Raw genomic sequence first — 27,483 nt, forward strand, 5'->3', positions numbered from 1 at the left:
TGCCTTGGTTCTATGGGGAAACTGCTGCGTGACCTTTTCTCTCCCTTTCCTAGCGGGTGACAAAGGACTCCCGCGGGACAGCATCCCCGGGCGCCTCCTGTGTGACACAGCTCCACTGGCGAGTGGCCCTGTCCTTGCGGCACTTGCACCTGTGAGCTTACCTCTGGTCCGTCCCGAGGGACGGCCGGGCATGTCGCAGCGTTCCTGCAGCGGGGCGGACCCGCACAGGCAGCGAGGGCTCTGCGCTGGCAGGGCCGTCACCGCCGGCCGGGCGCCCTGCCCGCGGGGAGCGCGGCCCGTGGGCCGGGCGGGGCGGGCTCGGTGCCGGGGGCGGGGCGGGCACCGCGGGCCGCACGGGCTCCATTTTGCGGTGTGGCTGCGGGGAAAGGCCGGAGGCTCCGCAAGTTCTCCTCAGGTGAGGCGGCTGGGGGGAGGGAGGAGCCGGCCGGCCGCGACTCTCGTGGCCGTGTGCCCCTCGCCCCAGCGCGGCCCCGCCGGCTGCGCTCACACAGCGCCCGGGGGGCTCGGCCCCGGCCCCGGGGGCGGCCGGACTGCATGGGGCCCCGGGCAGCGCTCCCCGAGCCGCGCCCGTCCCCGGCTCGGCGCTCGGCAGGTGTCCGGCCGAGGGAGGTGCCGCCTGCCCCGGGGAGCCGCACTCCCGGCGGGGGCTGCCCTGGCGCTGCGGAGCGGGGACGAGGTCGGGTGGCCTCGGGAGAAGCAGGTACCGGGACACCGGGATACTTGCCTCCTCCCGCAGCTCTGCCTCGCCGGAGGATTCGCCGGGCCGGCCCGCGGCTGGCGGAGCGGGAGGCGCCTGGGGCGATGCGTGACTGCCCGGAGCGGAGCGGGGCCCTCACAGGCGGCGGGGCGGGCGCGCTGCTGGCGGGGGCTCGGGCGGGGCCCCTCACGGTGTCCCCTCACGGTGCCCCCTCACGGTGTCCCCTCACGGTGCCCCCTCACGGTGTCCCCTCACGGTGCCCCCTCAGGTGCGGGGCCGGGCCGGGGTTCCGTGTTTACGGCGGAGCTCCCGCTGATGTTCCACCAGTGCCGCAGCTGACTCACACCCAGCTCCCGGCTTAACCCGCCCTGTGCCCGTCCAGGGACGGCGGGGGAAACGACAGGCCGAGAAACTCTGTTGTTGTTTCGGTTATAAAAGTAGTTACGTCAGAGCCGCTCTTCAACTTGAGGACGCTTGTGCCAAATTTAAAGTCCTTTTTTCCCCCCGGCATTAAATGTATCATAATGTCGTGATGGTTTCGAATCTCCGTGCCCAACCTGTTGCCAACATGCAGGATGGGATGATCTCTACCCCTGCTCCCCAAGTCCCTCTGTTAAAAACGTGACTAAAATAAACAGTTACTGTCAGGAAATAGAAATTTGCTCCATAAATGAAGTAATGCTGAGGGATTACACCGGTTCTTATCAAATTACTATTTTACATGGGATAGCTAGGGTACTGTTCTTCTCCTAGGAACTACCCCTGTGAGCAGAGCAGTGCAGGGATGGATACAGGTGCTTGGTGCAGTGCAGAAACCTGTATGGTTTCTGTTCTGGCAAAGGGTTCATCTCCCTCCTGCTGGCACCTCAGAGTGTAGCCTGTATTTCAGAGCTTTCTGTTTGAGCCTCTTACCATGCTTAAATGTCTGTCTGAAGCTAAATAAGAGCATCTTAATTATCCTCAGTTAATAAGTTCAACTGAAGTTAATAACTTCAGTTAATTAAGAAGTTGAAGATGCTTCCCTTCTGAATTCTGATTGCTATGGTCAGATGTAGGAGAGAAAAAGGAAAAGTTTTGTGGGTTAATAGCAAAATATTCAAGTGATTTAACAAGTAATTAGCAAGCAAATACCTGCTACAAACTCATATCTAGTGCTCCACAGTGAAAATACCATGCTTTTTTTTTTCTTCCCCAGAATGTCATACCCAGGTTATCCCCCTTCTGATGGCTACCCTGCTTTCCCAGGTTATCCTGTAAGTATGGATCTTGAATGTGTTGCATTCCTAATGCATTTGTATTCTATCAATACCTCTTCTTACTGTGCTCCATGTGTCTGTAAACAGTAGCTGTACATCTACCCTGTTCTCTAGTGATTACAGTCTTTGTTTTCATCTGTATGTCTCTGAGGATGACTTTACATCTGTCACACAAGAATTCCAAGAAGGGAGTTTTGTTTTTTAAATGATGCTCTTGTTCTAGAAAAGTTTTTGGTCTTGTGTTATCTTTTTCTTGTGAGTTTGTTTTTTTAAATATAGCTGTCTCATCTCAACAATTTTTTTTCCTTTTTTTTTTTTTTTTTTTTTTTTTTTTTTAAGTTTCTTCTGTAAATAGGAGGCCCTTGACACATTAGAGGTAATCTCTGAACCAATCTGTACCAAATACTCATAACTGTATCCTAGGATTTACAGAGATGTTGAACAAGCTTCAATGGTCACAGTCATCAGGAAGAGCTTGGAACACTTCACTCAAGTAACCCAATTTTCATGTAACACCAAGTAAATATTTTTCTGAGGATAGAGGACACTGTATCTTGACTACCCTATCCACAGGACTGTTCCACCTTCAGCTTGCAACTGAAAGGATTAAAAATTTGAAGGAAACTTAACGGAAGGCTGAAATGTATCATGTATAGCTGATATTGCAGGTTTTTTTGATACCCTGCAATATTTTTCAAAGCTAAATTCATCTCTATGCTTTTATGGTACTGATCATGGCGCTCATGGCACTTGTCCTACTGTAATTGTGGGAATTTTACCTGTGTTCTATGTAATACAGAACCAGGCTTCAGCACGGATCTCAGCCTGAATGCCTTTAAGATACTGAAAAGCTAGAAATATGTGCAAGATATAAATATATACATATAAATACATGCAATAAATTCTCTGATGATTTTGCTCTATTATCTACCCTTACTTCTTCTGAAACCCTGAAGTCAGTAAAACTAAAAACAAACATGTTAGAAACAAGATTCTTAACTCACTGATTTCTTGTCTTCCCTCACGGTTCTGCTGAACCCTCAGATTTTAGCCATAGTTTAATTTTAACTACATCTGAAAATATTTTTTTTCTTAGCTACCATCTAAAAAATAGCCAGCTCCAATGAATTCATTTAAAAGACCTTTTAGACTTGTTATAAATAATTTTCTAGTCTCATGGATGATGCCCAATGCGATAACCAATTCAAAAGGCATATGTGAATTTATTTTTTTCTGCAGCACTGGTAGTAATCTGAGCACGGCTTTGAGGATCCTAATTTTGGATTTATTAATCTAAATTCCAACAAAATCTTTTTGTTGAGTCAGGCAGAGAAATGTTAGACTGAACCTCTGAGGAAAAGAATATTATATAGCCTGGGCACAGGAATGTGGGCCTAGAAATCTTGGAGCAGCCAAAGCCAAGGAGAACATTTGAGCTAGGCTTTGCTGCTCTGCACTTTATTTCTGTTTCCTGGGGTCAAGAATGAAGGTGCACTGTATGTAATGTGTGACTTGTATTTCTAAAGCCAGTCAGTAAAGATGATTCCCAGCAAGTGAGTAATGGGTCCATCTATTAGGCTTCATTATGAAGCTGATTTTGAATGCTTGATTTCTAAGATCAGATATAATGACACTTACCTTACAGGGCTTTCCCTTAGAGATCCAGATCATTCCAGTAAATATTTCTAATGTATCTTAATGCTAATAGCAACCTTTGCGCTATGGCGGGTAAATCATGTGGCAAAATTGTTCTTTGTATTTAAAACCTATAATAGGTGTTCAGTCTGACTCAGAGATCCAGATGTCATTCAATATCATGCTTCATAACCTGTATTCCAAAGGAAATGGGGAAATGTGAGTCCTCAGGGAGAAAGGCTAATGACACAGGCTTTAGCAAGAGCACCTCTGGAATACTGTGTCTGGCTGTGGCCTCCCAGTACAACAAGGACATAGACAAAGAGGAGCATGTCCCAGGAAGGCTGCCTGCCTGGAGAAGAGCAGGCTAAGCACAGATCTGCTCAGTCTTCTGGGTGAGAAGGAGCAATAGAGACACTGGAGCCAACTCTTGTCAGAGGTACTCAGTGAAAGGGCAGCTAGCAAATACAGGCTGCAATTGCAATTTGGTTTGAGGAAAACATTTTTCTCTAGAAGAGTAGTCAAACAATGGAACAGGGGCCCAGAGAGGCTGTGAATTTGCCTCCTTGTATGTACTGAAAACTTCACTATCAGACCTTGCATATCTCACCCAACTCCAAAGCTGGCTCTGCTTTGAGGTTGGATGGGCTCACAGGCCATCCAGAACTGACTTCCACCCTGCAGCACTCTCCGATTCTGTGTCAACACAGGAGATGCACCAGAACACCCAACCAGGAGGACCCCATGCAGGCTTCAGGAATTCTGCTGCTGCTGCTTCAAGCCCTACAGCTCATTGGATAATTCACGTTATTATACACGTGGACATTTTGGCAGCTTGGGAGCTTTTACTTTTATGTGCTGTTAACAGGCATACAGACATCCCATTTTTGTGTTTCAGCCAACAGGACAGGAGTCTGCCTACCCACCAGCTGGTCAGTACACCTATCCTGCTGTTCCTGCAGGATTCCCTCCATCAGGAGGAGGGACCTATCCTGCAGCACCACCGAATGCTGGGTTTCCAGGGACAGCAGGATATCCTGCCCCAGGGGGCTACCCTGCTTCAGGGGGCTTCCCTGGAGCTCCCCAGGCTGGAGGAATGTCACCTTACCCTGGAGGTAAGATCCTTTGTTAAGAGTAGCAGTCAGGAGTGATTTCCAGTGTAACCATTCCCTGTGCTCATTAGGAACAGTAAAGAAAAGCAGCTTTGTTCAGTGAGTGGTGCAGGCAGCAGCTCACAGGCAGGCAGCCAGGTTGCCATCCAGCAGTAAATACCTGCATGCTGATGGCAGAGCCTTGGTGGTTCTGGGTCACTGCACAGACATGGAGAAACCAGTCTCTTACATAGCTCTGCTCAATAACCTGGCTCCTGTTGTGTCAAGACGTCAAGTACAAAATACTAAGTGTGCTGAAGTTGGGTTTTTTTCCCTTGGCTCCTCCAGGCCCTGGCTTTGCTGTGCCTCCCACTGGGCCTGGCTTTGGTGGCTATCCACAGCAGCCTCCTGCCCAAAGCTATGCTGGAGGTGGACCTGCACAAATTCCAGGTATGTCATATATAAGAAACTTCAAGCATCCAAAGTTAAGCCAGGAGACCCCAGGATAGGTAGTAACAAATTAGGCCCTTACCTTTGTTACTTGTAGCTGTTGAGGTTTGTATGCTGTACACCTCCTGCCACCTTTCTTGACCAGGCCACTCAACCAGCTCTGTAGGTGCTACATCCAAAACGGATGGCTGTCCCTGAATGACAGTCATGATGTAGTGGTTTAAGTGCTTACCCTTTTTCAAACTGCAAGTATCTGATGAGAACTGCAAAATCCAAAGTACACATTCAATGAGTATCTAGCAGTTCTGTTAATCTCAATTGCATTTCTCACATCTGTGTGTTCACAGTGATTCCTGACACACTGGAGTAAGAGGAAAGGAGAATGCAAACATTTGCTTAAAAGCAGTGCAGTGTTTGTAATACTTTGAGTGGTCAGTTGCTACAGAGATGATTTTTGTCCTGGAATGTATCAGTTGTGTTTTAAAGAAATTCAAAGCAGCAAAACCTTTTTGTTTTATGATTGCTCTGTTAACTCTGGTACTAAGGTGCTGTTAAAATGATAAGGAATGTGCATACATATTATGAATAAAACCAAAAGTTTTAGCTTTTGAATTATCAGTGCTTTTGAACACAAAATGAGATTCCTTCAATTCTTTTTGCAGCAATGAATTCTGAATATTTATTGTTTACACGCTAGGCATTTTAATGTGTATATAACAGCTTTTAAAGAGAGCATGGAACACACATTCTTCATTTCTTTGGGCAATCTTGGCTTCTTTCAAAAATAGAAAAATTTCATAAGGAGAGATACTTCCTGTTCCCACAACACCAGTAGGTTTAGCATTTCTAGAATTGCCTTGCTAGTGTATGTACCAAAATGCATCTGTGACTGCTTCTTCCCGTTACCCCCAAGGGAAGAAGTGGTAGGTATCATTAGGAAACAGGTTGGTAGGTCTGGCTTTATATTTAGATTAGATAATCTGAATATAAATAAGAGGAGACCTAATTAATTTCTCCTACCTTGTTCTTTATTTTCACCAGGATTTCCTGGTGGACAAGTACCATCCCCAATGCCTGGTCCGGTACGTGCTGTATTTTCTTGTATCTTATGTGGCTTCTGTCGTTTTAATGTTTTTACAGCTGATTTCCAAAGATTTAGATCGTGTTCTGCATCAGGAGTTTCCATTTACCCTCAGAGTAATGTTGCCCTGATTCTGTGTTAGAGGAAGAAATGGAGAAGAAATGGAGAACTCCTTCTGAAGTACTGATTGCAGAGCTGTGATTTTAATTTGAATTTCTATTGTGTAGATATCTAGTTACATGTGACTCTTATTTTCAGCCTGCTGCAATGGTTCAGTATACCCAGGGTACAATTCAAGCTGCTCCAAACTTCGATGCTGGAAGGGATGCAGAAATTCTACGCAAAGCTATGAAGGGTTTTGGTAAGTAAGCAGCAGAGGCTTTAGTTCCTGTTGATCTAACTTAATACCATTTTGGTTTTTTCTTCAGTTTTTATTTAACTGTACTTCCCCTGCCACAAGCTTTTCAAAAGCTACATTTTCAAAATGTCCTGGGCTATTTAGTAGATGAAGTTTCACAGAAAATGTGGTGGACTAAATAGAAGCCTCTTATTTTGTAACTATGCCCAAATGCAACAGTATAAAATGCATGCTTTTGGAGAGACTGTTTCATTCTTACATGACACTGCCCTTCTGTTTCCAAGGAACTGATGAGCAGGCCATCATAAATGTTGTTGCTAACCGCTCCAATGATCAAAGGCAAAAAATCAAGGCAGCTTTCAAGACTATGTATGGCAAGGTACGTTCACTAGTTTTTTGAACTGGCAAACAAACCTGAACTTTCATCTGCTGCTTTAACTGCCTGGCTGCATTTTAGTCCTGGGGAATGATTTGGGCATTTTTAAAATGCACTTCTTTTTGGTTATATTCCTTATGTATTGGGAGACATCTGGTATATGACATAGGGTTGTCCTGACACCTGGCAGAAGGAGGCGTGGTGGAAGGCTGGAGGCTGTCTCTGTCCCTGACCATACAAGAAGCTTCTCTAATGCTTGACAGAAAAGAATCAAGCTTAAACTGTCCTTGTATTAGTGTCTGAAACTACTGAGCTTTTTATGTGCGCAAACCAGCACTGAAATCTTCTTCGCAAGAAACAAACTGAGAAATGATTGAGGATTGGATAGTAAATTAAATAAAATAAATTTAATTTAATTTCTTCCCTGTCATTTTTGCAACCTGAAGTGAAATTTTGTAGTTGTGGCATTAGTGAGGAGATAATGGAGAAGAGCTGAGCTGTCAGAGATTTTGGACAGAGGAAAGTTCTTAATAAAGAAAACAATGCTTTACAGGAAAAAACAGCACAAAAGTAGAAAGGTACAAGTCATAAAAATAAGTTCTAGTTTGATCTTTTTTCAGTACATAATCTATATATGCCTAACACTCTGCAAAGCCCTTTTTGTGTTTATAATTGAACAGGACTTAATTAAAGATCTGAAGTCTGAGTTAAGTGGTAATGTGGAAGAATTGATTCTAGCCCTCTTCATGCCCAGTACCTACTATGATGCCTGGAGTTTGCGCCATGCGATGAAGGTATGGTGTTGCTGTGAAGAAAACAGTTTAAAACTATCTTTAAATGCTCATCTAAGAATACCTGGTCCCAGCACTGTTGAAATACTCACTAGTGTCAAACAAATCCTAGGATTGCAAGGCTTAATTCTTTTCTGCTGCGTCCCCCAGTTCCAGACAATTTCTGCAGGATCAGCCAGTTCAGGACACATGTTCATTGAGTAGAGGAGGAAATGCTGCAGGATAGAATGATGTTCTCTACTAGTTGAGCATAATTTTTACTAGAACCTAGAAAGGGCCAGGGTGCTGTTAAAACCATAACCACTGTTTAAACTAAAGGTATATGCCTTTCCTTACTAGGAACAAACCTCTGTTACTAGAAGATATTTTTGGATTATCCTTTTTTCCCCAAAAAAGACAATGAAAAAAATAATTTCTTGAATGTCAGATGATGAATGTATCTGCTGAAATAGAAAGACAGCATTTAGAGATTAGGTGAGCTAGTTGATTTAAACTTTTAACTTGGGTAAACTGGTACATCCACTTTACTGGAATGTCTTGCTTGAGCTGCAGCAGCTAGCAGGTGGGAGATAGTGGAAATGAGTAACTCAACCCAAGTATTAATGCACACCTTCTGGAGAACATGGAGCTTAAATGAAGATCTGCCTTTAATGGGGAATAGCCACTCAACCATTTTCAAAAATTCATAATGTAAGATTACCTAGAAGTCTCACATACATCTCCTCTCCTATCTAATCCTTCCCTGAATTGAGCTGTTCCTGCCAGTAAGATCCCCCTGTACACAGAAATTACAATTCACTTTTATTCTGTGGGGAGGGAAGCATCTATAAAAAGTTTCACATTGTGTGAGGGAATACACTTGTGTACTGGCCCAAAGAGAATTTACATGTGTACCTTTGACTTAAATGATTATCACAGAGCTCTACCTTCCCTTGCTAAGTTTCCAGATTAAGGTTGCGAAAGAATTTCCTTCCTAAACCATTTTCCATTTAACATTGGCCAATGTCACTGACGTGGATGTATAGTTTTGGGGTGTTTCTCTGAACTGGTCCAGAGTGGCACATTTGAGGAGGCTTCACTCCATTTTAAGTATACAGTAGACTTGGTGCTTTAACACTGCAGGGATGCTGTTCTTGCAATGTAGATTATGTTTTTGTTTTCTCTGGCAACAGGGAGCAGGCACGCAGGAGAGCGTGTTGATCGAAATCCTCTGCACAAGGACAAACCAGGAAATTCGTGAAATAGTGAACTGCTATAAATCAGAATTTGGAAGGGACATTGAAGAAGACATCAGATCAGACACTTCAGGACACTTTGAACGATTACTGATATCTATGTGCCAAGTGAGCTTTTATTTTTTTTTTTATAAGATAACACTGTACAGTCTGATGTGTTTAGTCATAAAGGCTCCATAAATAGCCTGTGTGTGCTTAGCAAAAGGCAGGTTTTTAAGAAATTAGCCCATGGTCATTAATTTATTCCCTAAGATGTAACACTTGAGTCCTTCCTCAAGAGATACTTCTTACCTACAAATCCATGATGAATTGTGTGACCTAATTTAGCACCCTCAATTAACATGAGAACTTATGTGGAAATACTGTGTAGATGCAACCAAGTGGTTCCCTAAAACAGTTCTCTACACTGCTGTTAGAGCAAGATGCTTTTTATTTGTTGCATGTTAACAAAGTAATCTAAGCTGAGATGATTGGATCACCTCTGTGGTATGTAGAATGTCTGTGAGAATCCCTGCAAACAAGATAAGATGTGCCACAGGGCAAAATCACCCCACCCAAGTTACTCCATAGCCTGCCTTCCCTTTCCACCACCAGAATTAGAGAGGTGCTGCTGTTGAACTCAGGTGAGCACTGGAGCTTGTTTATCCCATTCCATTTACTAGGGCTCCCTTTGTGTTGAAGAATACTAACTTGCAATTACACATATTTAGGAAGAAATAATGTAACTAATGCAACTTCCCACATTGCTCTGATCAATTTGCCTATTTCTGTTAGAGAAGTATCATAGAAATTCTAAGTCATTGGCTTCTACCTTTGTGAGAGTTCAGCTGTGCTCTAGATATTTGGTTAAAGGTCAAAATCCACAAGAAAGCAAACCTGGAGAAGCTCATGCTGCTAATTTTTATTTTGATAAATCCAGTAGTTTACAATAACTGACAACCACATCATTTAAATAGTATATTAACCTCTATAGATACAACAGTATTGGAGAGAATGTATTCAGCCTACTCAGCCAGTATGTTTAGCAGTATCCATCCATGCACTGGGCAGCAAAATGCCAAAACAACCACCAAAGCAAATGAAATGTCACATAAGCCCTACTGACACAACTGTAGTAAGTGCTTTCTGGAGACATTCTTACTTGAAATAAACAACTTCTAAATAAAGTAGGAGGGAAACCTGAGATATTTCAGGTGTGCATATTCAGTAAGATAATTCATTAGTTCGTTTGGGAAGAGTCTTTGCAACTTGAAGCCTAGAAACAAACAAATCAAGAGAAAGCTTACATTATTAAGCAAAATAGAGAATTAAGTACAGTACCTTATTAGAACTATGAGATGGTTTGTAGGGGTGAAGTTATCTGAGTCAGTGTATCTGCAGTTTAAAGCATGTCCTACAGATAGGGTTCTGAGCCACTTTGTATTTGTTTCCTATAAAGAATATTAAACCAAAGAGAAGTTTTAAAGCAATGTAATGTATTTCAAACTATTTCTGCTTCAAGCTTTGAAGATAAATGCCTGGGCTCTATGTACACTGCAAGCAGTTAAAGCATAACTTTCTCTGTGAAATTTCATTTGAAATCTGTTGTCTTTGAATTAAGGGTAATCGTGATGAGAATCAAACTGTGGATTATCAAAAAGCTCAAGAAGATGCTCAGCGTCTGTACCAAGCAGGTGAAGGAAAACTTGGGACTGATGAATCTTGCTTTAATATGGTTCTGGCAACCAGAAGTTTTCCCCAGCTGAAAGCAACAGTTGAGGCATACTCCAGGGTAGGAGTTCTTCACTAATTTCAAATAAGCTTGGTCAATGTATTTTAAATTAAGGTTCCAGTTGCTACTGCCTTTCATCATCCACATATTAACCTCATTTATTTGTAGATTGCTAATCGTGATTTATTAAGCAGCATTGACCGAGAATTCTCTGGAAACGTGGAACGTGGTTTGAAGACTATTGGTAAGTTATATGTTCTTCCCTCCCCCCCTTATCCTTTAGGAATTAAACCTAAATGTAACCAAAGAAAAATCCAATTCAGCACTGGCCATATGGCAAATGATCACATAATCAGAGACTCTGCTAGAACAGAAGTAGCTTCAATTATTCAAATGATTCATCTTGCACTTAAATGAAGAAAATAAGCATCCATCATGAGGAAATCAGTTTAGAATAAGAAAAGACCACACAGAAACTACTTGTCACTTCTCTGGGAAGGCAGGCAAGTGCACAGAACCCAGGGTCACCAGTTAGTGCTTGTAGCTGTGTAATTCAGAGTTCTGCAAAAGGGGGTACCAGTGTCACAGAGCCGTGACTGGGTGTGCAGCTCCTCAGCAGAGGCAGCTGAGCCACCCACACAGATAACCTCAGAGACAGTGTGAACCTACTGAAGGCACAGTTCCCTTTCCACCCCCTTCTCCCCATCACCATCCACCCCAAAAAGCTCAGCTGTGGCTAAGGACAAGCTTAGAATATAATAGAAGATGTTTTGATATTTAATATTTAATTATTTATTTATATATTTTATATATATATATATATATATATATATATATATATATATATATATATATAATTTAATAATTGATATTTAATTTAATAGAAAATGTTTTGAATTCACTATTTCCTACTAACTTGTTATGGTAAAACAGTTCAATTCAGCACAATTAAATGATAGTGAAAATCAGTAATATTTAGTAGTAAATCTGGAGATACCAGTTATATCAGTGCTTACCCAAATGACAGCAATTCTGTAGCCATAATGGATAAGCAAAAACTTCCCAGAGTGTATTCTACTCAAGAGTTTAATGGGAAAAATTCAGGTCTGAGAATCAGGTAGAATAATGGCTTGTCTCTGAGTGTGAACAATCTACCTGAAACAAGATCTGTTCTGTAACTACAGGAGTTACAGAACTACTAGAGACTTCTAGAGACTTTCTTTAGTGAGATTTTAGCAATGGAACATGAGTAAAATACCTCATGTCCCAATACCAGCTATCCAAAGAGAAGAACTGTTTTTAATTACCCGTTTGAGAATTAAGACTTCAGAGAGTTTTGAAAAGCACTTCCAGAGAAGTTAACTGCTACTAACCATAAGTTTTTAGTGTGAAGGAATAACTCACGTGGTCAACTTGAAAATAAGCTTGGCTCTACAAACAGGTTCCATTATTCACAGTAACTGGATCTTCACTAAGACCCATCTCTAGCTGTCTTCAGCAAAACATTCTGCCAAGTATCACTATACAGGTTACATTACTGGAACTAATCTTAATAATATATTTTGTTGCAGTGCAATGTGCTTTAAATCGGCCAGCCTTTTTTGCAGAAAGACTTTATTACTCTATGAAAGGAGCTGGCACAGATGATTCCACCCTCATCAGAATTGTAGTCACTCGCAGTGAGGTAAGAAATTTTTTTCCTGTGTACCAGTCACATGCAGCAGAAAGCCACCTACCCAAACCAGCTTGTCACTTAGTCCTCATTTCACAGGTGTAAAATCATGTACTGCATGAAGCTTTTATGGGGCTCACATTTAGATGCATGTATTAATTAGTTTTAAAGCAGGCTTTCACATAGTAATTTAATTAACTCTGCCTAGATAGTAGTAACTGCTTGTTTTCCTTTTTAACTGTGTTTGTGTAGGTAAGTGAGCACCTCAAGGTGAGAAGTTCACCTGCTCAGAGTTAGGACAGCACAGTCTTAACAGAGTGTGGAACAATGCTGTACTCTGCCTTGGGGGCTGCTCCTCTATCCTTTGGAGGGATCAGCTGGCCTGTGCACTGCACTGGGTTAATCATTGCACATCTCACCCTTGGCATGTGTTCCCTAGTTTGCAAGGGAGGAGACAGGGGGTGACTGCCTAGGATTCAAATCATACATTGTGGTTGAGTTTTCTGCTTTTTTTTGTCTTTGCATAGATTGACCTTGTGCAAATTAAACAGATGTTCACACAGATGTATCAGAAGACACTGGCTACAATGATAGCAAGTGATACCAGTGGTGATTACCGGAAGTTGCTGCTGGCAATTGTTGGGCAATAGAAGAGGATTACTTTGTTTTTTGGTTGGTTTTTTTTTTTAAACAAACTGAAGAACATGAAACATGCTTTAAGCAGACACTAACTATCCTTGTAAAAGAATAATTTTGAAGGTTGCATAATCAAATATGCCTTCTTGATGATTCAGTAAGCTTTTTGCACTTACAATGCCTTAATTTACAGCACATAATATTCTTTATTGTATAATAAAAGATATATCTTGTCTATTAGACCTTAAGCCTTAGTCTTTTTTACCCAGACAAAACCACTTCCCCTGTACTGGCTTCCTGCATGCATCTCTGTGGGAGTCAACTATTTCAGCCAAATGAATCTCCAGCACTCAGCAAGTTTCCTGAAATACCTAAACTGCTGAGCTTACTGTGGAAGACAAAGCCTGAGGCTTTGTGATGTAAAGCATTTTACATGCCGTCCCTTTTTAATGTTTTCCATCATAATGCTAAAAAAAAATGCAAGTGCTCAGTGTAAGTCACAATACACTGAGAGTTTAGGGCCTTGGCAGAATCTGACTGTACACCCCCTATTCCTTAAATTAGCAGTTAGTTACCATATGCTTAAGGCAGCAGTGAAAAGGAGAAATCGTTTTGGATCTGATACTGAAGTCTCTTCTTGTAAAGGAATGGGTTATACAGCAGCTAACCAAGCAGTGAAAAAGCATTTATTTACTGCTAACCTGTAAATCCAGCTCAAAGCAGTTATGACCTACACAATATAAACGGCTATGTGGGCGTTTTCAAAGGATTTAAAGAGAACAACTTTGAACAGCACATTTGTTTTTTTTAGAAAACTGCAATGAATCAGTCCCCAACCATAAATTTAAGAGAAGCTTCCAGTCCAGCAGTAATAAGCAGTGTGTTCCTTCAGCAATACTTTAACGAGTAACAACTGTATTATACAACACCCTCACACAAACAGCAAAAAGCTATTTCTAGTATCTCTCAGGGAAAAATCCCTAGGGCTGGTAGAGCCAGTTCCAAGATGACAAACCTTTCACTCTGCACCGCAGGAACATGGAGGTTTATGCACAGCAACAACAGATTATCAAGTGTATCATACCAAAAAAGCTTATGTATTTTACTCATATCAGTGGTCTGCAACCTAAATCTGATTTTGGACTACAGACTTTTTTTGATACAACAGAGAAATACAGTTCAGTTGAGTCAGATTAATTACTTAAAATACAAAACAGATGGAAGCTGATTTGGAGAGACCAGAAGACATTCTACTCTGCACTACTTTGGTCATCCTTAGGGCAAGTATCCACTGAGATAGATATACATGTGTGTATACAGATGTCAATTGCTTTCCGAGCTTCACTAAGATTCTTACAAGCTTTGGTTCTCATTTATTTGTTCTTGAACAAACTTCCTTACAAGTGAAGCACCTTAACACTTAATAATTAAAGCATATTAGTGCATATGTTATCTTTTTATGTGACCAAAAATCCCTACCCCTTCATCTGTCATTCAAAGCAGAATATTGATTAAATCTGGTTCATACATACTATCACAAGAAAATGAACCTATGAATAGGCTTCTATGTCCTGTTCTATGTGAATGTAACACATTTACCTGTTTTATGGCAAAAATATTTTCCTCACATGATAGCAACAAAGAATTCTTAAATGGGTAGCAAGGACTGAATGCCAATGAAATTATAGCAAAAAATAGGCAAAGAAGGACTGAACAGGTATTGTCTATCCTGCCTCTAAGAAAGCCTTAATTTTCCACCCAACTTATGCAATAATTCTTTCAGATTAAACATTAGGAAAAAAGCAAGCTGTTATGGGAGTCTTCCCTCCAAAAGCAGTCAGACTGGCACCAGAAGAGGCCTCCCTTTCTGAGAGAAAAACAGCCTCAATCTCAACCTTTTTGCGGTGAGGCCAAGCTTCATAATTTAAGACATTAGAGCAATTTTTCCATTTCACAACAGAATTTAGTAAGTTTCGAAAGGAAAGCTGTTTCACGCTATGATTTTGGGAAGTGAAGGTGTTTGTTTGCCATTGAACTAGATATAGGTACCTTGTGAACTTGGCTGCTCTTCCTTGTTTGGCTCAGTGCATTTCCTGACAGCACAAGGCCCTGCTGGAAAATAACTCCCCAAAACTTGACCCAGCTTGGTCTGTTCTTCTTCTCAGTTCCACCAGCACACAGCTAAACTCCTTGGGGCAGTCAGAGACCCCAGCCCACCTCTGAATCTTTGCTGATGGTGCCCTCCAGGAAAGCACACCACAGATGATCGTCCCATCCCTCACCTCAAAGAAGTGACTCACACGTGTCTGAGCCCAGGGCAGGGCACAGAGGCACTGACCAGTCCAGCTCAAACCAGGAACCTGCCATGCCTTTCACAGCTTTTGCTGCCTGTCTCCTTTGGCTGTCAAAGCCAAGCCTTCTCCCCTCCCACCCAAGAACAAAGTAAAGACACACAGGTGACTTCTTTTTTTCTTCCCCTCCTTAAAATGCTGATAGCATAAAATAAGGAATGCAAACTACTTACAGTTTTCTGGGAGTAAGGAAATAAATTCTTCTCCCAGACAATTTAAGAATTAGATACAGCTCCAGACTCCACCTTACAGAAACACAGTAGCAAAAAATGAGTGGCTATTTTACAAACAGGAACACTCCCAGGCACAACCCTGCAACCTGATTACTTCCCTAAAGGGTGACAGGAGAAACACAGCATGAGAAATCAGGCCAACAACCACCCAGTGTATTTTCCTTTACTGCAGATCTGGTTTCGTATCTGGCAAAAACTACTACAGACAACGGATACTGCAAGGGAATCCTTACAGCAGCAAAACAGATACTGCAAGGGAATCCTAACAGAAGTGAACATCACTGCTGCTGGGCACTTACTGCCATACAAGTATCAGGACCAGTTCTCTCCAATTACAGTGAGGTATTTCCACACAAAGATTTTATCTGTATTTTTTCCATATACACAAACCCAGCTGCTTGAAATCCTCATCATAACCAAGATCTGAGTATCAAATCAGGACAAATGCTTTCTTGTGAGGTTGTGACATTTTCCACTAGCACTTACACGGAGAAAGGTACCATCACATGTTCATAATAAAATTTCAGTTGTACTTTGTAATAGGTTTCTAGTCTGCTCTAATATGACACTGTACGCAGACTGTGAAGCTCGCAGGGATGAAGGTGCTTCATAGAAAAACCAAAAAACTTACCACTTTTAACTCGATCTTCTGGACTCAAACTCTGAGAAGAATTTCCAATTAGAATGCATCTGCAATAAAGTAAAATTGAATATTAAAATTCCCCTTACCAATAGTGTGTCACTTATCTTAATTCTCATCCTGTTAAGCAGCTTGCCCTTAGTGTGTCTGTACAGAGCACCAAAACAATTTTCTCCCTCTGCCCAAAAAGCAGCCCCAACACACTTCAGTAGTCGAATGTTTAATTCAAATCAACATATGAAACACAGCTATGCATAAGAGTCTTTTCTAGAGTCCACTAACCCTGCTCTACCAAGCCTGTAAAAACCAGAAGTGGATGTCTGGTTCACCACACACAAAGTATTTCTGAGAGAGAAATACTCAAAAGCAAAAAAAAAAGTAGCAGGAATAAAATTTAAATTACGTAGTGTTTACATTCGACTAGTTCTCTGCAAGCTAAATCTGACCTTTTATGCTATATTTTTGAATGGCTTAAATATTGAAGACTACTTCTAAACAATTTGCAAGGTCAGATTAGACCTATGTATGCCAAATAAAACCAATACACAGTGATAGGAGCCGCAGCCCATGCACAAAATTTATTGTGTGCTACTGTTTATAAAATACTTGAGTAGTTCGGAACATGCATAAAATTTCCAACTTAGGGGTATGTACAGATTGTAGTTCATGGAAAAAAAAAAAAAAAAAAAAAAAAGAAAAAAAAGGAAAAAAAAAAAGAGAGAGATGAACTCTAGTGACATAAGTTTCAAGTCGTGTTCCAGGGGATGAGAAGGACATGTAGCAAATGTCAAAATATATAACAAAGTACACTGGCAATCAGTACAGTCCATTATTTGTGAACAAATTAGCACAGGGCTTCAATTTTTATTTTAACCAAGCAGTCCTGTAGATACCAAAATACATGCAGTCTCGAGTTTACACTTTCACTAATGCCTTAGCAGTTGAACAGAGCAATTGCTTACGCGCTGCTTTGCTTAAACAAAAAGTATGTCTGATACAGGTTCAGCTTCCTTTACAGATTTAAAAATAATAAAAAGCTTGCAGCTATTCAGCCCAGTGATTATTAGCTATTTATGCAACCGTAATACTCACAATAAACTAAAAGTACCCATAACATCTAGGTAACCTATAGATGTACATCATAGGTCTATATATTAAATATTTGCAAAATGAAAACATGCATACACAAAGTACAATGCCAAGCTTTACAGACTTGATATGAATCAAAATTTACTTAAACAATGTACAAAGTTCAATTAAAAGTACCTTAAAATTAACACTTCCATATTTTTCTTACTTTTAAAATTAGTATATATAATTTTAATTTTTTAAATTCAAGGTGGGGAAAAGTCTTGAAAAAGCTGGGCAAAAAAAGTTTCTAAATTAAATATGTTTTTAAAATCTGTGTTCAAGTAATAAACATTCCTACATAGAAATCTTCTGATAAGCTGTAACTAAAAAATACAGTGAATACAATATAGAATTAGCAACATCTAAAGGAGTAAACCTGAGGTCAGCATTTTACAGAATGACCAACTGAAATTTTTTGGCATTTTTTTCTGTAATTTAAAATACAGTTTTTGCAGCCTCAGATATTTTAAGACCATTCTAATCTATAATTTTAAAGACATATCAATGAAACCAATGTCCATTAATAAATAGTTAGCTCTTAGGGTTGTATTTGAAAGTCTGATTTAAAAAACAAACAAACAAACTACCTCTACTGAAAGAAAAATCCCATTTGTAAACTTAAAAGTGTTGACAACGTAAGCATAAGATGCTAGTCTAGGTGTGCTTTAGTGAGAACAGTCCGATCCTTTCCCCAGATCTCTTCCGAAGCTGCAGCAGCCAGTGATGGACGTTGGTGTGAAAGGGTGAGGCACACGCTCCCAGGAGGCTGGGTCACCGTGTAAGAGAGGGGCTGTTGTCTCAAAAGCATGATGGTCTCTCTTCAGTGGGATCAAGTCAGATGGTTTTCCACCTCGTGTTAAGTAGTCACTTCAAGTGATCCCCCTATTTCATTTGTTGTCACATCAAAAAGCAGTAATCTAGGAATTCTCAGGCAGGACATGAGTGAGTAAACCAGAAGCTGATGTGGTCACTGTGCATTGTTGTTGCCAGTTCCATTGTTTCCATTGGCATTTGCTGTGTTTATAGTATTAATACCATCTTGCTGAAGAGCATCTTTTCTTGGTGGCATTCTCTCATTGATCCTATCCAAACCTTTTGCTTCTTCAAAACTGCAGATTTTATGTTGCGGAGAGAATCCTCGTATTGCTTAACAAAATGCAAATTTGATATGTCAGTAATGGAAAAATAAGTTGAAAGCATATACTTTTTCTAACAAATTGTGTTTAAAAAAAGATAAAAAAAATCAGCCAAAGAAACTTATGGCCCTGCAACTGTATTGCTAAAAGATTCTCTAACCTGCTTTCCTGAAATGTTCACAGCAATCATGATTTCAGGTCATTACAAAAAGAACAAAGTATGGCAAATATTCTGCAAGTAGGAATCAAGGGGTTTAAGCCCACTTGATTGCTTCTGCGTGTCCCTGGCGGGGCCAGCTATCACTGCTGTGCTTTGGCTGCCCAGCTCATCGGGCTAATCTTAACATCCCCCTTCTCTTCAGGGCAATGTCAGTAAGATCTAAGCAGCACAGCAAGTGCAGTGGAGGCAAAGCAGCAAAGAGTTACAAAAGTAGTGGCAGATTTACATCCTGCACACGCACCAATGGCCTGATCCTGCAGTTTTCATGCAGGCAAAACTGCAGGATGTGGTTCACACTGTGCTAATCATGTGGATGATGGAAACGGACACAACCATAATCACCAAGTTGGCACTGTGGGTCAACAATGGTATCATTTAAATACAGATGTATTTAAAGCAAGTATAGAAAATAGGTATTATTTTGCTACTGATTATTTTGATGAATGAGGTCTGTAGGTGAATTTACACCTGAAAATGGCTGACCACATAATAAGACTGAAGTCTTTGGGATGAAATAATTCTTTGGAGATTTAAGTACAGCTTTCCACTCACAACAACAGGACCTCTTGCAGGTGTGTGTGAGAACAGAATATGGCACTTGTTTATATTTTTGGAGATCTGACTTCCTTAATTAAAAAAACAAAGAATACAGTCATTAAATGGTGCTTTGCAACTAAATCTGAAAACCCCAAAGGCAGCCCTCAACAGCTATGCTATTTGTCATTCACTTCACTGAATTCTGAGCAAGAAGAAACTAAAGTCTCTCTGAAAAGAAACAATCTGAAGTTGAATACTCTGAACCAAATTAATTTGATGGCATTTTGCTCAATACCACTATCAGAGGATGTATATACAACTTATTTAGCACAGAAGCCTTAATAATCCATTGAATTTATATGTCTCATAAATACTAGAAATAAATTTGAACAATGTGTTATAAACAAAATCTAGAAAAAAATATTATACGTCTTGCACTACCAGGTATCACAGAAAGTAAAAAAAAAAAGTTCAAAGGCATTAAATATATTTTATGAGAAAAGGCATGCATAAACAACCCTCCTTCCACATATACCATCCCCTCCCCACAATCAAACAAAACCTTCAGTTGAATGCAGAAAAAAACCACTAAACACTTCTATTTTTAAGAACTTCAAGACAACATCACATATCACAACATGCTATTATACAAAAACCTATAGCATATTCTGTAAAAAAAAACCCAAAAGGAGACCAAAAACCCCCAAGAATTTCCCTAAAATATTAGAGATAATCATCACCCTAAAGCCAGAAATGAATGTTACATGTAAAATAGATGAATCAATGCAGTTGATTCATCTCTGCTTGTGCAAGTTGAAAATAAAACACACCCACACAGAGTACTTTTGAATTCCCTCCCAGACACCACAGATCTCTGCCAAGGGCAAAGACTCTGATCATACCTTTTTCAGCCTCAATTGCCTCTACAGTGGCTGTACAGAAGTGAGCAGATGCATGCAAAATGAATGAGAAAGATGAAGAGTGTAATATCGCATAGCAGAAAAGGCAATGATCACTTTAATATAGTATGCTACGCCAGATTAGATTACAATTAGTTAAAATGACAATTCAGTTTTTGGGGGATTGTTTTTAAGTCTAAGTGAATCTTTTCCTAAATTTTAACTAACAGAGTTTATCAACTAAAAGCCTGCCAAAGTAACACTAATGAACTGATACTATTAACTATACAATTCTGTAACTTTTGGTTGTGATTTTTGTTTTGTTTTTTAAGACAGCAACAGAAAACTTCAGCTGATGCTAAAGCTGTGGCATGGTTTAAAAAAATACTAAAAATCTATTTGAGACTATATCTGAAGATAAAAATGCATTAGTGAGCTTCATTAAATTACCAGGAAGGACACTATAAGAATAATACTACCAGTATTCTAATAATAATAATAATAATGAATTATTTTTCTCTTTATCTTGAGCTCCCTAGAGTTTAACTATTACTTCAATTTCTCACAATATTTTAAGCTAAAATGGGCATCTCTGAGAACTGAATCATGAAATTTAAGCCAAAGAAGACAAATCTAGAAAGTCAAATTTATGAAGTCTTGTACATTGTTTAGTTGAATCAACAACAGTCTACAGCGAGAAGAGGTCTGGATTTAACATAGCCTAAGTGGGTGAATTAATGTGAACATGAAGAACATCTAGCCCACTAGCTGTTTTTCTAACTAACTCAGATAACTGGTTTGATTCCTTATGTGTAAGATCTTTCCTTCTAGTTTTAGCTCTCAGTGACAAAGCTTTAACATAAGGCCATTATTATTATTATTATTATTACTACCTGAACTGTCTGAACTAAGTCAAAGATGGTAACAACTTTTTACCTCCTTTACTATTTCCCATGCCTCTAATACCACAATTTCTGAAATACTGACAAAAAGAAGCTTACATAGTGGTAAACCTACTTGTTTAGTGCTTCGTGCACACTGTTAACAAAAATCATGGCAGAGTATTCAAGCACGTGCTGGGGAAAATACCTCTATAAGAAAATTGGGCATTAGATGACAATAGAATTCTTTAAAGAGATTTAAGTCTATTACTTCTCATTTCCTATCCAACAAAACTAATCCCCTACACTATGCCTATGCGAATTGCCTACACTATGTTTTAAGCTCACTGTTGCATAAGATTCTAATTTTCACTGGGATACTCTAAAAAAACCTGGATACTTGCATTAAGTAAGTATCCCATAAATACTATTTTATTTCACAAAATAATATGAAATATTTAATGCAAGTGCAGCATTTTGAATTTCATATACTGCACTTCCCAGGGAACAAAAAATTAAAAAAATGTTAGAACAGTCCTGCACTTAAATCTACAGAGACAAGGGCAATTCCAGAATTAAATCAAAAAGCCACTTGAACGGATGTTTATTTATGTTTACCTTAACGGAAAGAAACTTTCTCTATTTCTAAAAATAAATTACCTTAAGAATTGTTTTAGAAAGTCACCAAACACATACTTTCAAACTATAATCAATCTGCCATACAAATATGAAACTACGTAAAAAAAACCACCTCTTTCCACCATTTCCTGTTACCTGTGGAGTCTTTGTTTTCAATCTTTTCCTGAAAAGATCACGAATACTGATTTATCTCTGCAAATTATGTAGCTTGGTCATAAATACAAATTTCAAAAATTACTCCTAGTTCACGCTACTTGTAGTACTACTATTCCAAAAAGACCTTGGAATATTCATCACAGTTATGTAAAAGATAATTTTCAACTTGACATAAAAGAACAAACTGACTGGAAAATACAAGCACTTAATAAACCTGTAGAGACTCAATTTGGAAAATCATTTTGTTGGATTCTCTTTTGCAGGTATATCTAAATTAAAACTTTAATATTTGTAGACTTTGATAAACCTCAAATAAATATTAGATCATATTAACAGGCAACTCTGAAGTCTTTGCTCTGAAAATTTTCAACTGAGAGCTGACTTAAAGCAATAGGTTCCAATAGCATTTCCATCCTTAATTTCAGTTCTCTCCTTGTTTTACTTAATGCTGCCAATTTTCAACATAAACACAAAAAACTATGTTAACTGCTTTCTGACTAATAGCATGGGCAGTAGTTCAACTGATGTCCATGGTAATACTTAAAATTTTTAATTTAGACTTCTGTTTAGTATGTTGCTGAATATAGCTCTAGGTGGTTTTTTCAGGTTTTAGCAGATGTTGGCTCAATTAGGAAGTTAATTTTATTGAATTCAATTCATAAAATAAGTCACTAGGAAATCTTATTTTAAATAACAGTACTTAATATGATCTTTATTATTTCAGCTACTATAATGCAAGCAACAAAAATAATAAAAACCAAATTCAAATTTTAAAAAAATCAGAAATATACAAAGGACATGATTTCCCTGTTTTTATCTTAACACGTTAAAGCTATCCAAAAGTAAGCTATAATTAAGTAAAAAAGAATATCCATATACTTATGAGGAAAAAAAAATCATACATTGACATCGCCCATAGGATGTAGGCTTGCATTTTTTTCCAGAATTATGCTTTTGAACTGTTTTCAGTTCAAATACCTCAAAAGTCTTTGTTTAAGCCTTCGGCTGCAGTCTGCACTTGCCATTGTCCCCTAGGCTGCTCTGTGTGCAGTGAGGCTCTGTCCTGGGGCTGCCTGGCGGGATGGCAAAGCCACCAGCCAAGGCCGCAGGCACCACTGCTCCAGCGAGGAGGAGGAAGAGGAGGAGGAGGGCCAGCAGCTCACAGACACAGCAGCTGGGCCCAGCAAAGTCCTGACACAACAGCAGCATTTGCTAACACCCGGTATGGAAAATGTTACTGACATTAAGAGCTATAATAGGTATGTATGTGTGTATGCCTATTTGCCCTGATAAAATAATTTCAGCCCAGCTCTCTAGAAAAAATATAGATACACACTCCAATTTCTTATCAATTTCAAAGTTGCTTATGGATTTAACAGTAACCAATGTGCCATTGAAAAATGAGCATTTGTAAGACTGAAAGCAGGAAAGCTTAGGGCATGCTCATCGATTCTGTGTATTTTTAAACAAAAAAAAGAACAGAATAAAAAAATTACTTCAATTAATATTATGTTCTTTTATTTTTGCAAGCCTAGACTAGTTTAGGTTATTGATAGTATACTGATCAACATAGTACAAAATACTAAAAGAGTAATTAAGTATTTGTAGTAAGAAATTCTACTAGTGACCGTATTTTTGTCAAGAATATAAACTCTCTGATACTACAGCAGTTTAGAAAATGGTCAGTTACTGAAGTTTTATTTTATTTTTGGTTTACTGCTACCTTTGCAATTGAGGATTATAATTTGAAAACTACTCTTTTAAGACTGAAACAGTAACATGCTTAGCAGTAAAAAGAAGTTACTTCAGTTTAAGAACTAACAGTTGGCATGATTAATTTTGAACAATCAACATGACGAAACAAATGAGGTATATTAACGTAGTGCATCAGGGAATATTGCCATCAAAAATTCTAGTCAAGAAAAAACCACACCCACAAAAATCCAGAATGGATTTTGCGCATTTCCAAATGTCCCACGTTTTCAGTAATGGTAGAAAGTCATGATTTATGTAAAAACATTTTCTAGTCAGTTTGATCCTCTCTGGTATTTGTAATGCAACATGGATAAAAATTTGTTAAATGATTGAGAGGATTGCAGACTCATTTTTTTAAACATAATAAAATTTCTTATTAAACAATGAAAATTAAAGCTAGAACAGATGCTTTTGGAATAGTTGAATGGATTAGAAAACATACACCATTTCTTGTTATAGACATTCACAAAACAATCACATACATACACTGGACATATAAACTTACTTGCAGACATTATATGTCCACTGAAAAATGATTTAAAATGTGACACTCGTGTTTCAAAGCTATTAAAAACAGCTTTGATAGTTTAATAGAAAATGTAGTGAAAAGCTTTCAAAACACTACATAGAAAATATAAGGAATTCAAACAAATAGTCTAAATCATGAAATGAGAAAAGCAGCTACTCTTGAAAAACAGATTGTGTAAAAAGTGGTATTCACGTATCACAATCTTTCAACAGTTATAAAATTCAGTGTTCCCATACTAAAGTTTTATACTTCCTAGTAAAGCCTAAAGGTGGCCAGTAAAAAGTCTTTGGATATGTTAAGAGTGCTGCTGATATGAAGTCCAGTTTCACATTGGTGTTTTTTAGTTATTCACCACTGTGAACATAAAACACAGACTTCATTCTTTTAATACACTTGGTACAAGCTCATAGAATCCTCCCTAATCCTAGTTAATCATTATGGGCCTTGTGAAAAATAAGATCCAATGATTCAACAAACTACTAAAAAAAGAATGAAAACCTTTTACAAAATATTCAATGAGCCAGATTACAGGTATATTTTGTATAGAGTTCTTTTTATTTTCATGCAAAAAAAATATATGCACACTTAATAACACCCTTTTATTTTGATTTATTTACAAGTTTTAAATTCAATCCCTTTATTCTCAACTGATTTTGTAACAAATGATTGAATATTTTTCAAGTACATTATTGTTCAAAATGCACAGACAATGTGCAGCAGCAAATGCAGCAAACCTCAAAAACAAGGTGCTACAACATTGCTTCTACATCAAGAGACAGACAAGTGTCTGGGATAGTGGTTTAATTTTAACACTTATACAGACATACATCTATACCTAGAGAGAGACAGACAGATCTAAGAAAGCAGCTACATCTGCAGAGGAAGGAAACAGCATGTTACAAGGACAATTCAGGGAGGTCAATTATACATAGAACATTTGACAAACAACATAGAGAACAAACTTTGGCATTAATTACCAGGGTACAAAACATAGCACATTCCAATCTGTCAATGGAGTGTAATATGGAACTATGCAGTCTGTAGTGTTTGGTAATATTAATATCAACATGTATTTGACATTGTCAATGAGAATACTAACACAGCTATAATAAAACCATTTTAATGGAGAGCACACAATGATGCAAAATTACATTGCCATTTTTGTATCTGTAATGATTAAATGCCTCAATACGAGATCTGTAAGGTCACGCCACCTTGAAAAATCGTAAACTAAAGAAGCTCAGAATCTGAAAAACATAGCCTGACACAGCTGAACTAATTGGCTTTTAGTTTTATACCCTGGGTAAGGATCCATTTCACATTGCCTGATTAACACATAACACTATGCTTGTATCAGCCGCTAAGACAAGAACTGAAAAGCATAAGAAATTCCCTGCATGCATTATGTGTGGTGTTAGCAAAAGAGTGAGATGTGCCCCAGTCCATCTGAGGCACAGCAAGTTGCATAACATCATTACCACTTTGCAGGGTCTGTCGTCCTCCAGCCAACACTCCACTAGGTAACATTCCAGTGGGAGTCAAACCCTTGAGTGTCAGCACACTTTCACTCTCCTCCCTGTGTGAAAAAAGCCAGTAACAAAACCTTAAATATCTGCATGCAAACTTGCACTGGAATAAAATAATTCATGGGGAAAGGGAGAGCCTAGTTTTGCTGTGTTTCAGGCATGTCAAAACTAAATGTAAATTCAAATTCCAACAATTTAAAAGGCAAAAATAATTCTATTCCATACTAGTCTTTCCTCCATCTAGGAGCTGTAAATGCTGGCTACTCCTGAACCAAATTCTGAGTAATTATTCATATGCAGGTTCATTAGCTTTGAAACAAGCACTGAATGCCTCATGAAGTGCTGAACATTTCTCACTACCATAAAACAATCCCCAATTTTGTTTTAAACGTTTCTACTTTGGGAAATTACTTCAAAAAATCACCCCTATTTGAGCAATTACGTTCTGTGGAAAACCAGACATTTTGGGTAAATAGGATGATGAAATCTCTACATTTAAAGAGGATGGGGTCTTTTTTAAATAGCTGAAAAAACCCCAAACCAAAATGGAAAACAAAACCCCTCTACTCTCCAAATTCCTGGAATGTCAGAGATTTTCAGAGTCTGTCCTGACCTCCTCCATGACACCCTTGATTTCAGTCTTTCTCTCTGCTATTGCCTTTCCAACATTCATAGTTAACAGCTGGACAAACAACAGGTAAACTAATGATCAAGTTCTCTTAATTTCTTGAAACATGTAGCAAAAAACCCTCAAAAATATTCTTTAATCAAAAATTCCAGTATCAACAGGGTGCACCAATATGCTAAACAAGATTCTGATGCAGTGATCTCCCTGAAAAATCTTTGGCATTCATTATCCTGAAACAGAGATGTTTACCTTGCATATGTAACAGGGCTTTAGGAATGCAGAAGTCATGCATGTACCTGAGAACAGAGAAGACTCTTGCCATCTTGCCAATTGCACGGATTTTGTTTCTGATTATTTCTTTCCTTGCGGCAGCTGTACCTACTTTCAATAGAAGAAGAAAGAGTCTCAAGCTCGTAAGTATTTAGAAGGTCATCATTTTAAAGTGCATCAAATCTAACACAACTGTTTAAATTCAGTATTCTTCACATGAGGTGAGTACCCAAACACTTAAGGGCACAATGTTATCAAATCAGAGCTTCAGAATGCCAGCAAAACCACCATAATCTCTGTGTCCACAAAAGAGTTTAGATTATTCAGAAAGATTTCCTAAAGCTAGTAAGCATCTGAAATACCACCACTACAGCGTAGTAACTATCATAACTCATTTACCTAAATTTTACATTGTAAATCTTAGTATTGACATGTGTGGATATCAAGATGTAGGCAAGAAGCCCAATATAGAAGCCAAAGAGATACTACAGCCACCAAAAAAAAAATTTCTAATTGTTAACACAGTTGGTTAAAGAGAAATCAGTGGTTTCCTTGTATTTATGTCAGCTAACCAAGACACAACTCCATGAAAAAAGCCCAGAAAATAAACAAGCAAAAAATTGCAGTGGTACCTTTCTTACCACTTTTCTGTGTTCCATGTCATCTTAGGTTTGCATCATTTGCAGAAATTACAAATACCAAACATTTGGAGTAAATACTGCATGTTCCACAAGGCAGAGTGATACCACTTGTGACAAATGAAAGTGGAGACAAAACTCTGAAAGGAGGCTTGTGATTGGGAAGGAAAGCCAACTTTGCCTGCCTTGACATGAAAACAGAAACACCTTTCTCCAACACTAAGTGTTTCTGGTTTGTTCCAATGTATAAAAGCCATCTTTCCCCTCATCTTACTTTCCCTTCTCCAACTCCTCTATTTTATTA

At 38.9% G+C, this 27,483-nt stretch overlaps 2 protein-coding genes across 9 annotated transcripts in view; one reads left to right on the forward strand and one right to left on the reverse strand.

Annotated features, from left to right (window-relative positions):
* Window positions 1-333: 333 nt before the first annotated feature.
* ANXA7 (annexin A7) lies at window positions 334-13,250 on the forward strand. Its single transcript, XM_066324028.1, has 13 exons — window positions 334-415; window positions 1,914-1,971; window positions 4,508-4,724; window positions 5,049-5,150; window positions 6,192-6,232; window positions 6,490-6,592; window positions 6,874-6,968; window positions 7,646-7,759; window positions 8,929-9,099; window positions 10,592-10,762; window positions 10,871-10,946; window positions 12,274-12,386; window positions 12,902-13,250. The coding sequence occupies exons 2-13, from the start codon at window positions 1,915-1,917 to the stop codon at window positions 13,022-13,024; spliced, it is 1,383 nt and encodes a 460-aa protein (XP_066180125.1). The 5' UTR covers window positions 334-415; window position 1,914; the 3' UTR covers window positions 13,025-13,250.
* The window catches only part of PPP3CB (protein phosphatase 3 catalytic subunit beta), a 46,927-nt gene continuing 29,321 nt past the window's right edge, over window positions 9,878-27,483 (reverse strand). The window contains exons 11-17 of one of the 8 annotated variants that reach the window (XR_010744120.1): window positions 26,568-26,652; window positions 25,596-25,693; window positions 20,161-20,190; window positions 17,953-18,511; window positions 16,226-16,284; window positions 15,535-15,606; window positions 9,878-10,246 (exon numbers count right to left, since the gene is read on the reverse strand). Coding sequence is in view for 5 of the 8 variants with exons in the window: in XM_066324023.1 (XP_066180120.1) it covers window positions 18,333-18,511; window positions 20,161-20,190; window positions 25,596-25,693; window positions 26,568-26,652 (392 nt within the window). In the remaining 3 variants the exon portion in view is untranslated. Of the gene's footprint in view, window positions 10,247-15,534; window positions 15,607-16,225; window positions 16,285-16,786; window positions 18,512-20,160; window positions 20,191-25,595; window positions 25,694-26,567; window positions 26,653-27,483 lie in introns of those variants that run through there. The other 7 variants (XR_010744121.1, XR_010744122.1, XM_066324027.1 and 4 more) reach the window with 7 other exon arrangements.

The sequence above is a fragment of the Sylvia atricapilla genome, chromosome 8, assembly GCF_009819655.1.
Source record: "Sylvia atricapilla isolate bSylAtr1 chromosome 8, bSylAtr1.pri, whole genome shotgun sequence".
NCBI lineage: Eukaryota > Metazoa > Chordata > Aves > Passeriformes > Sylviidae > Sylvia > Sylvia atricapilla.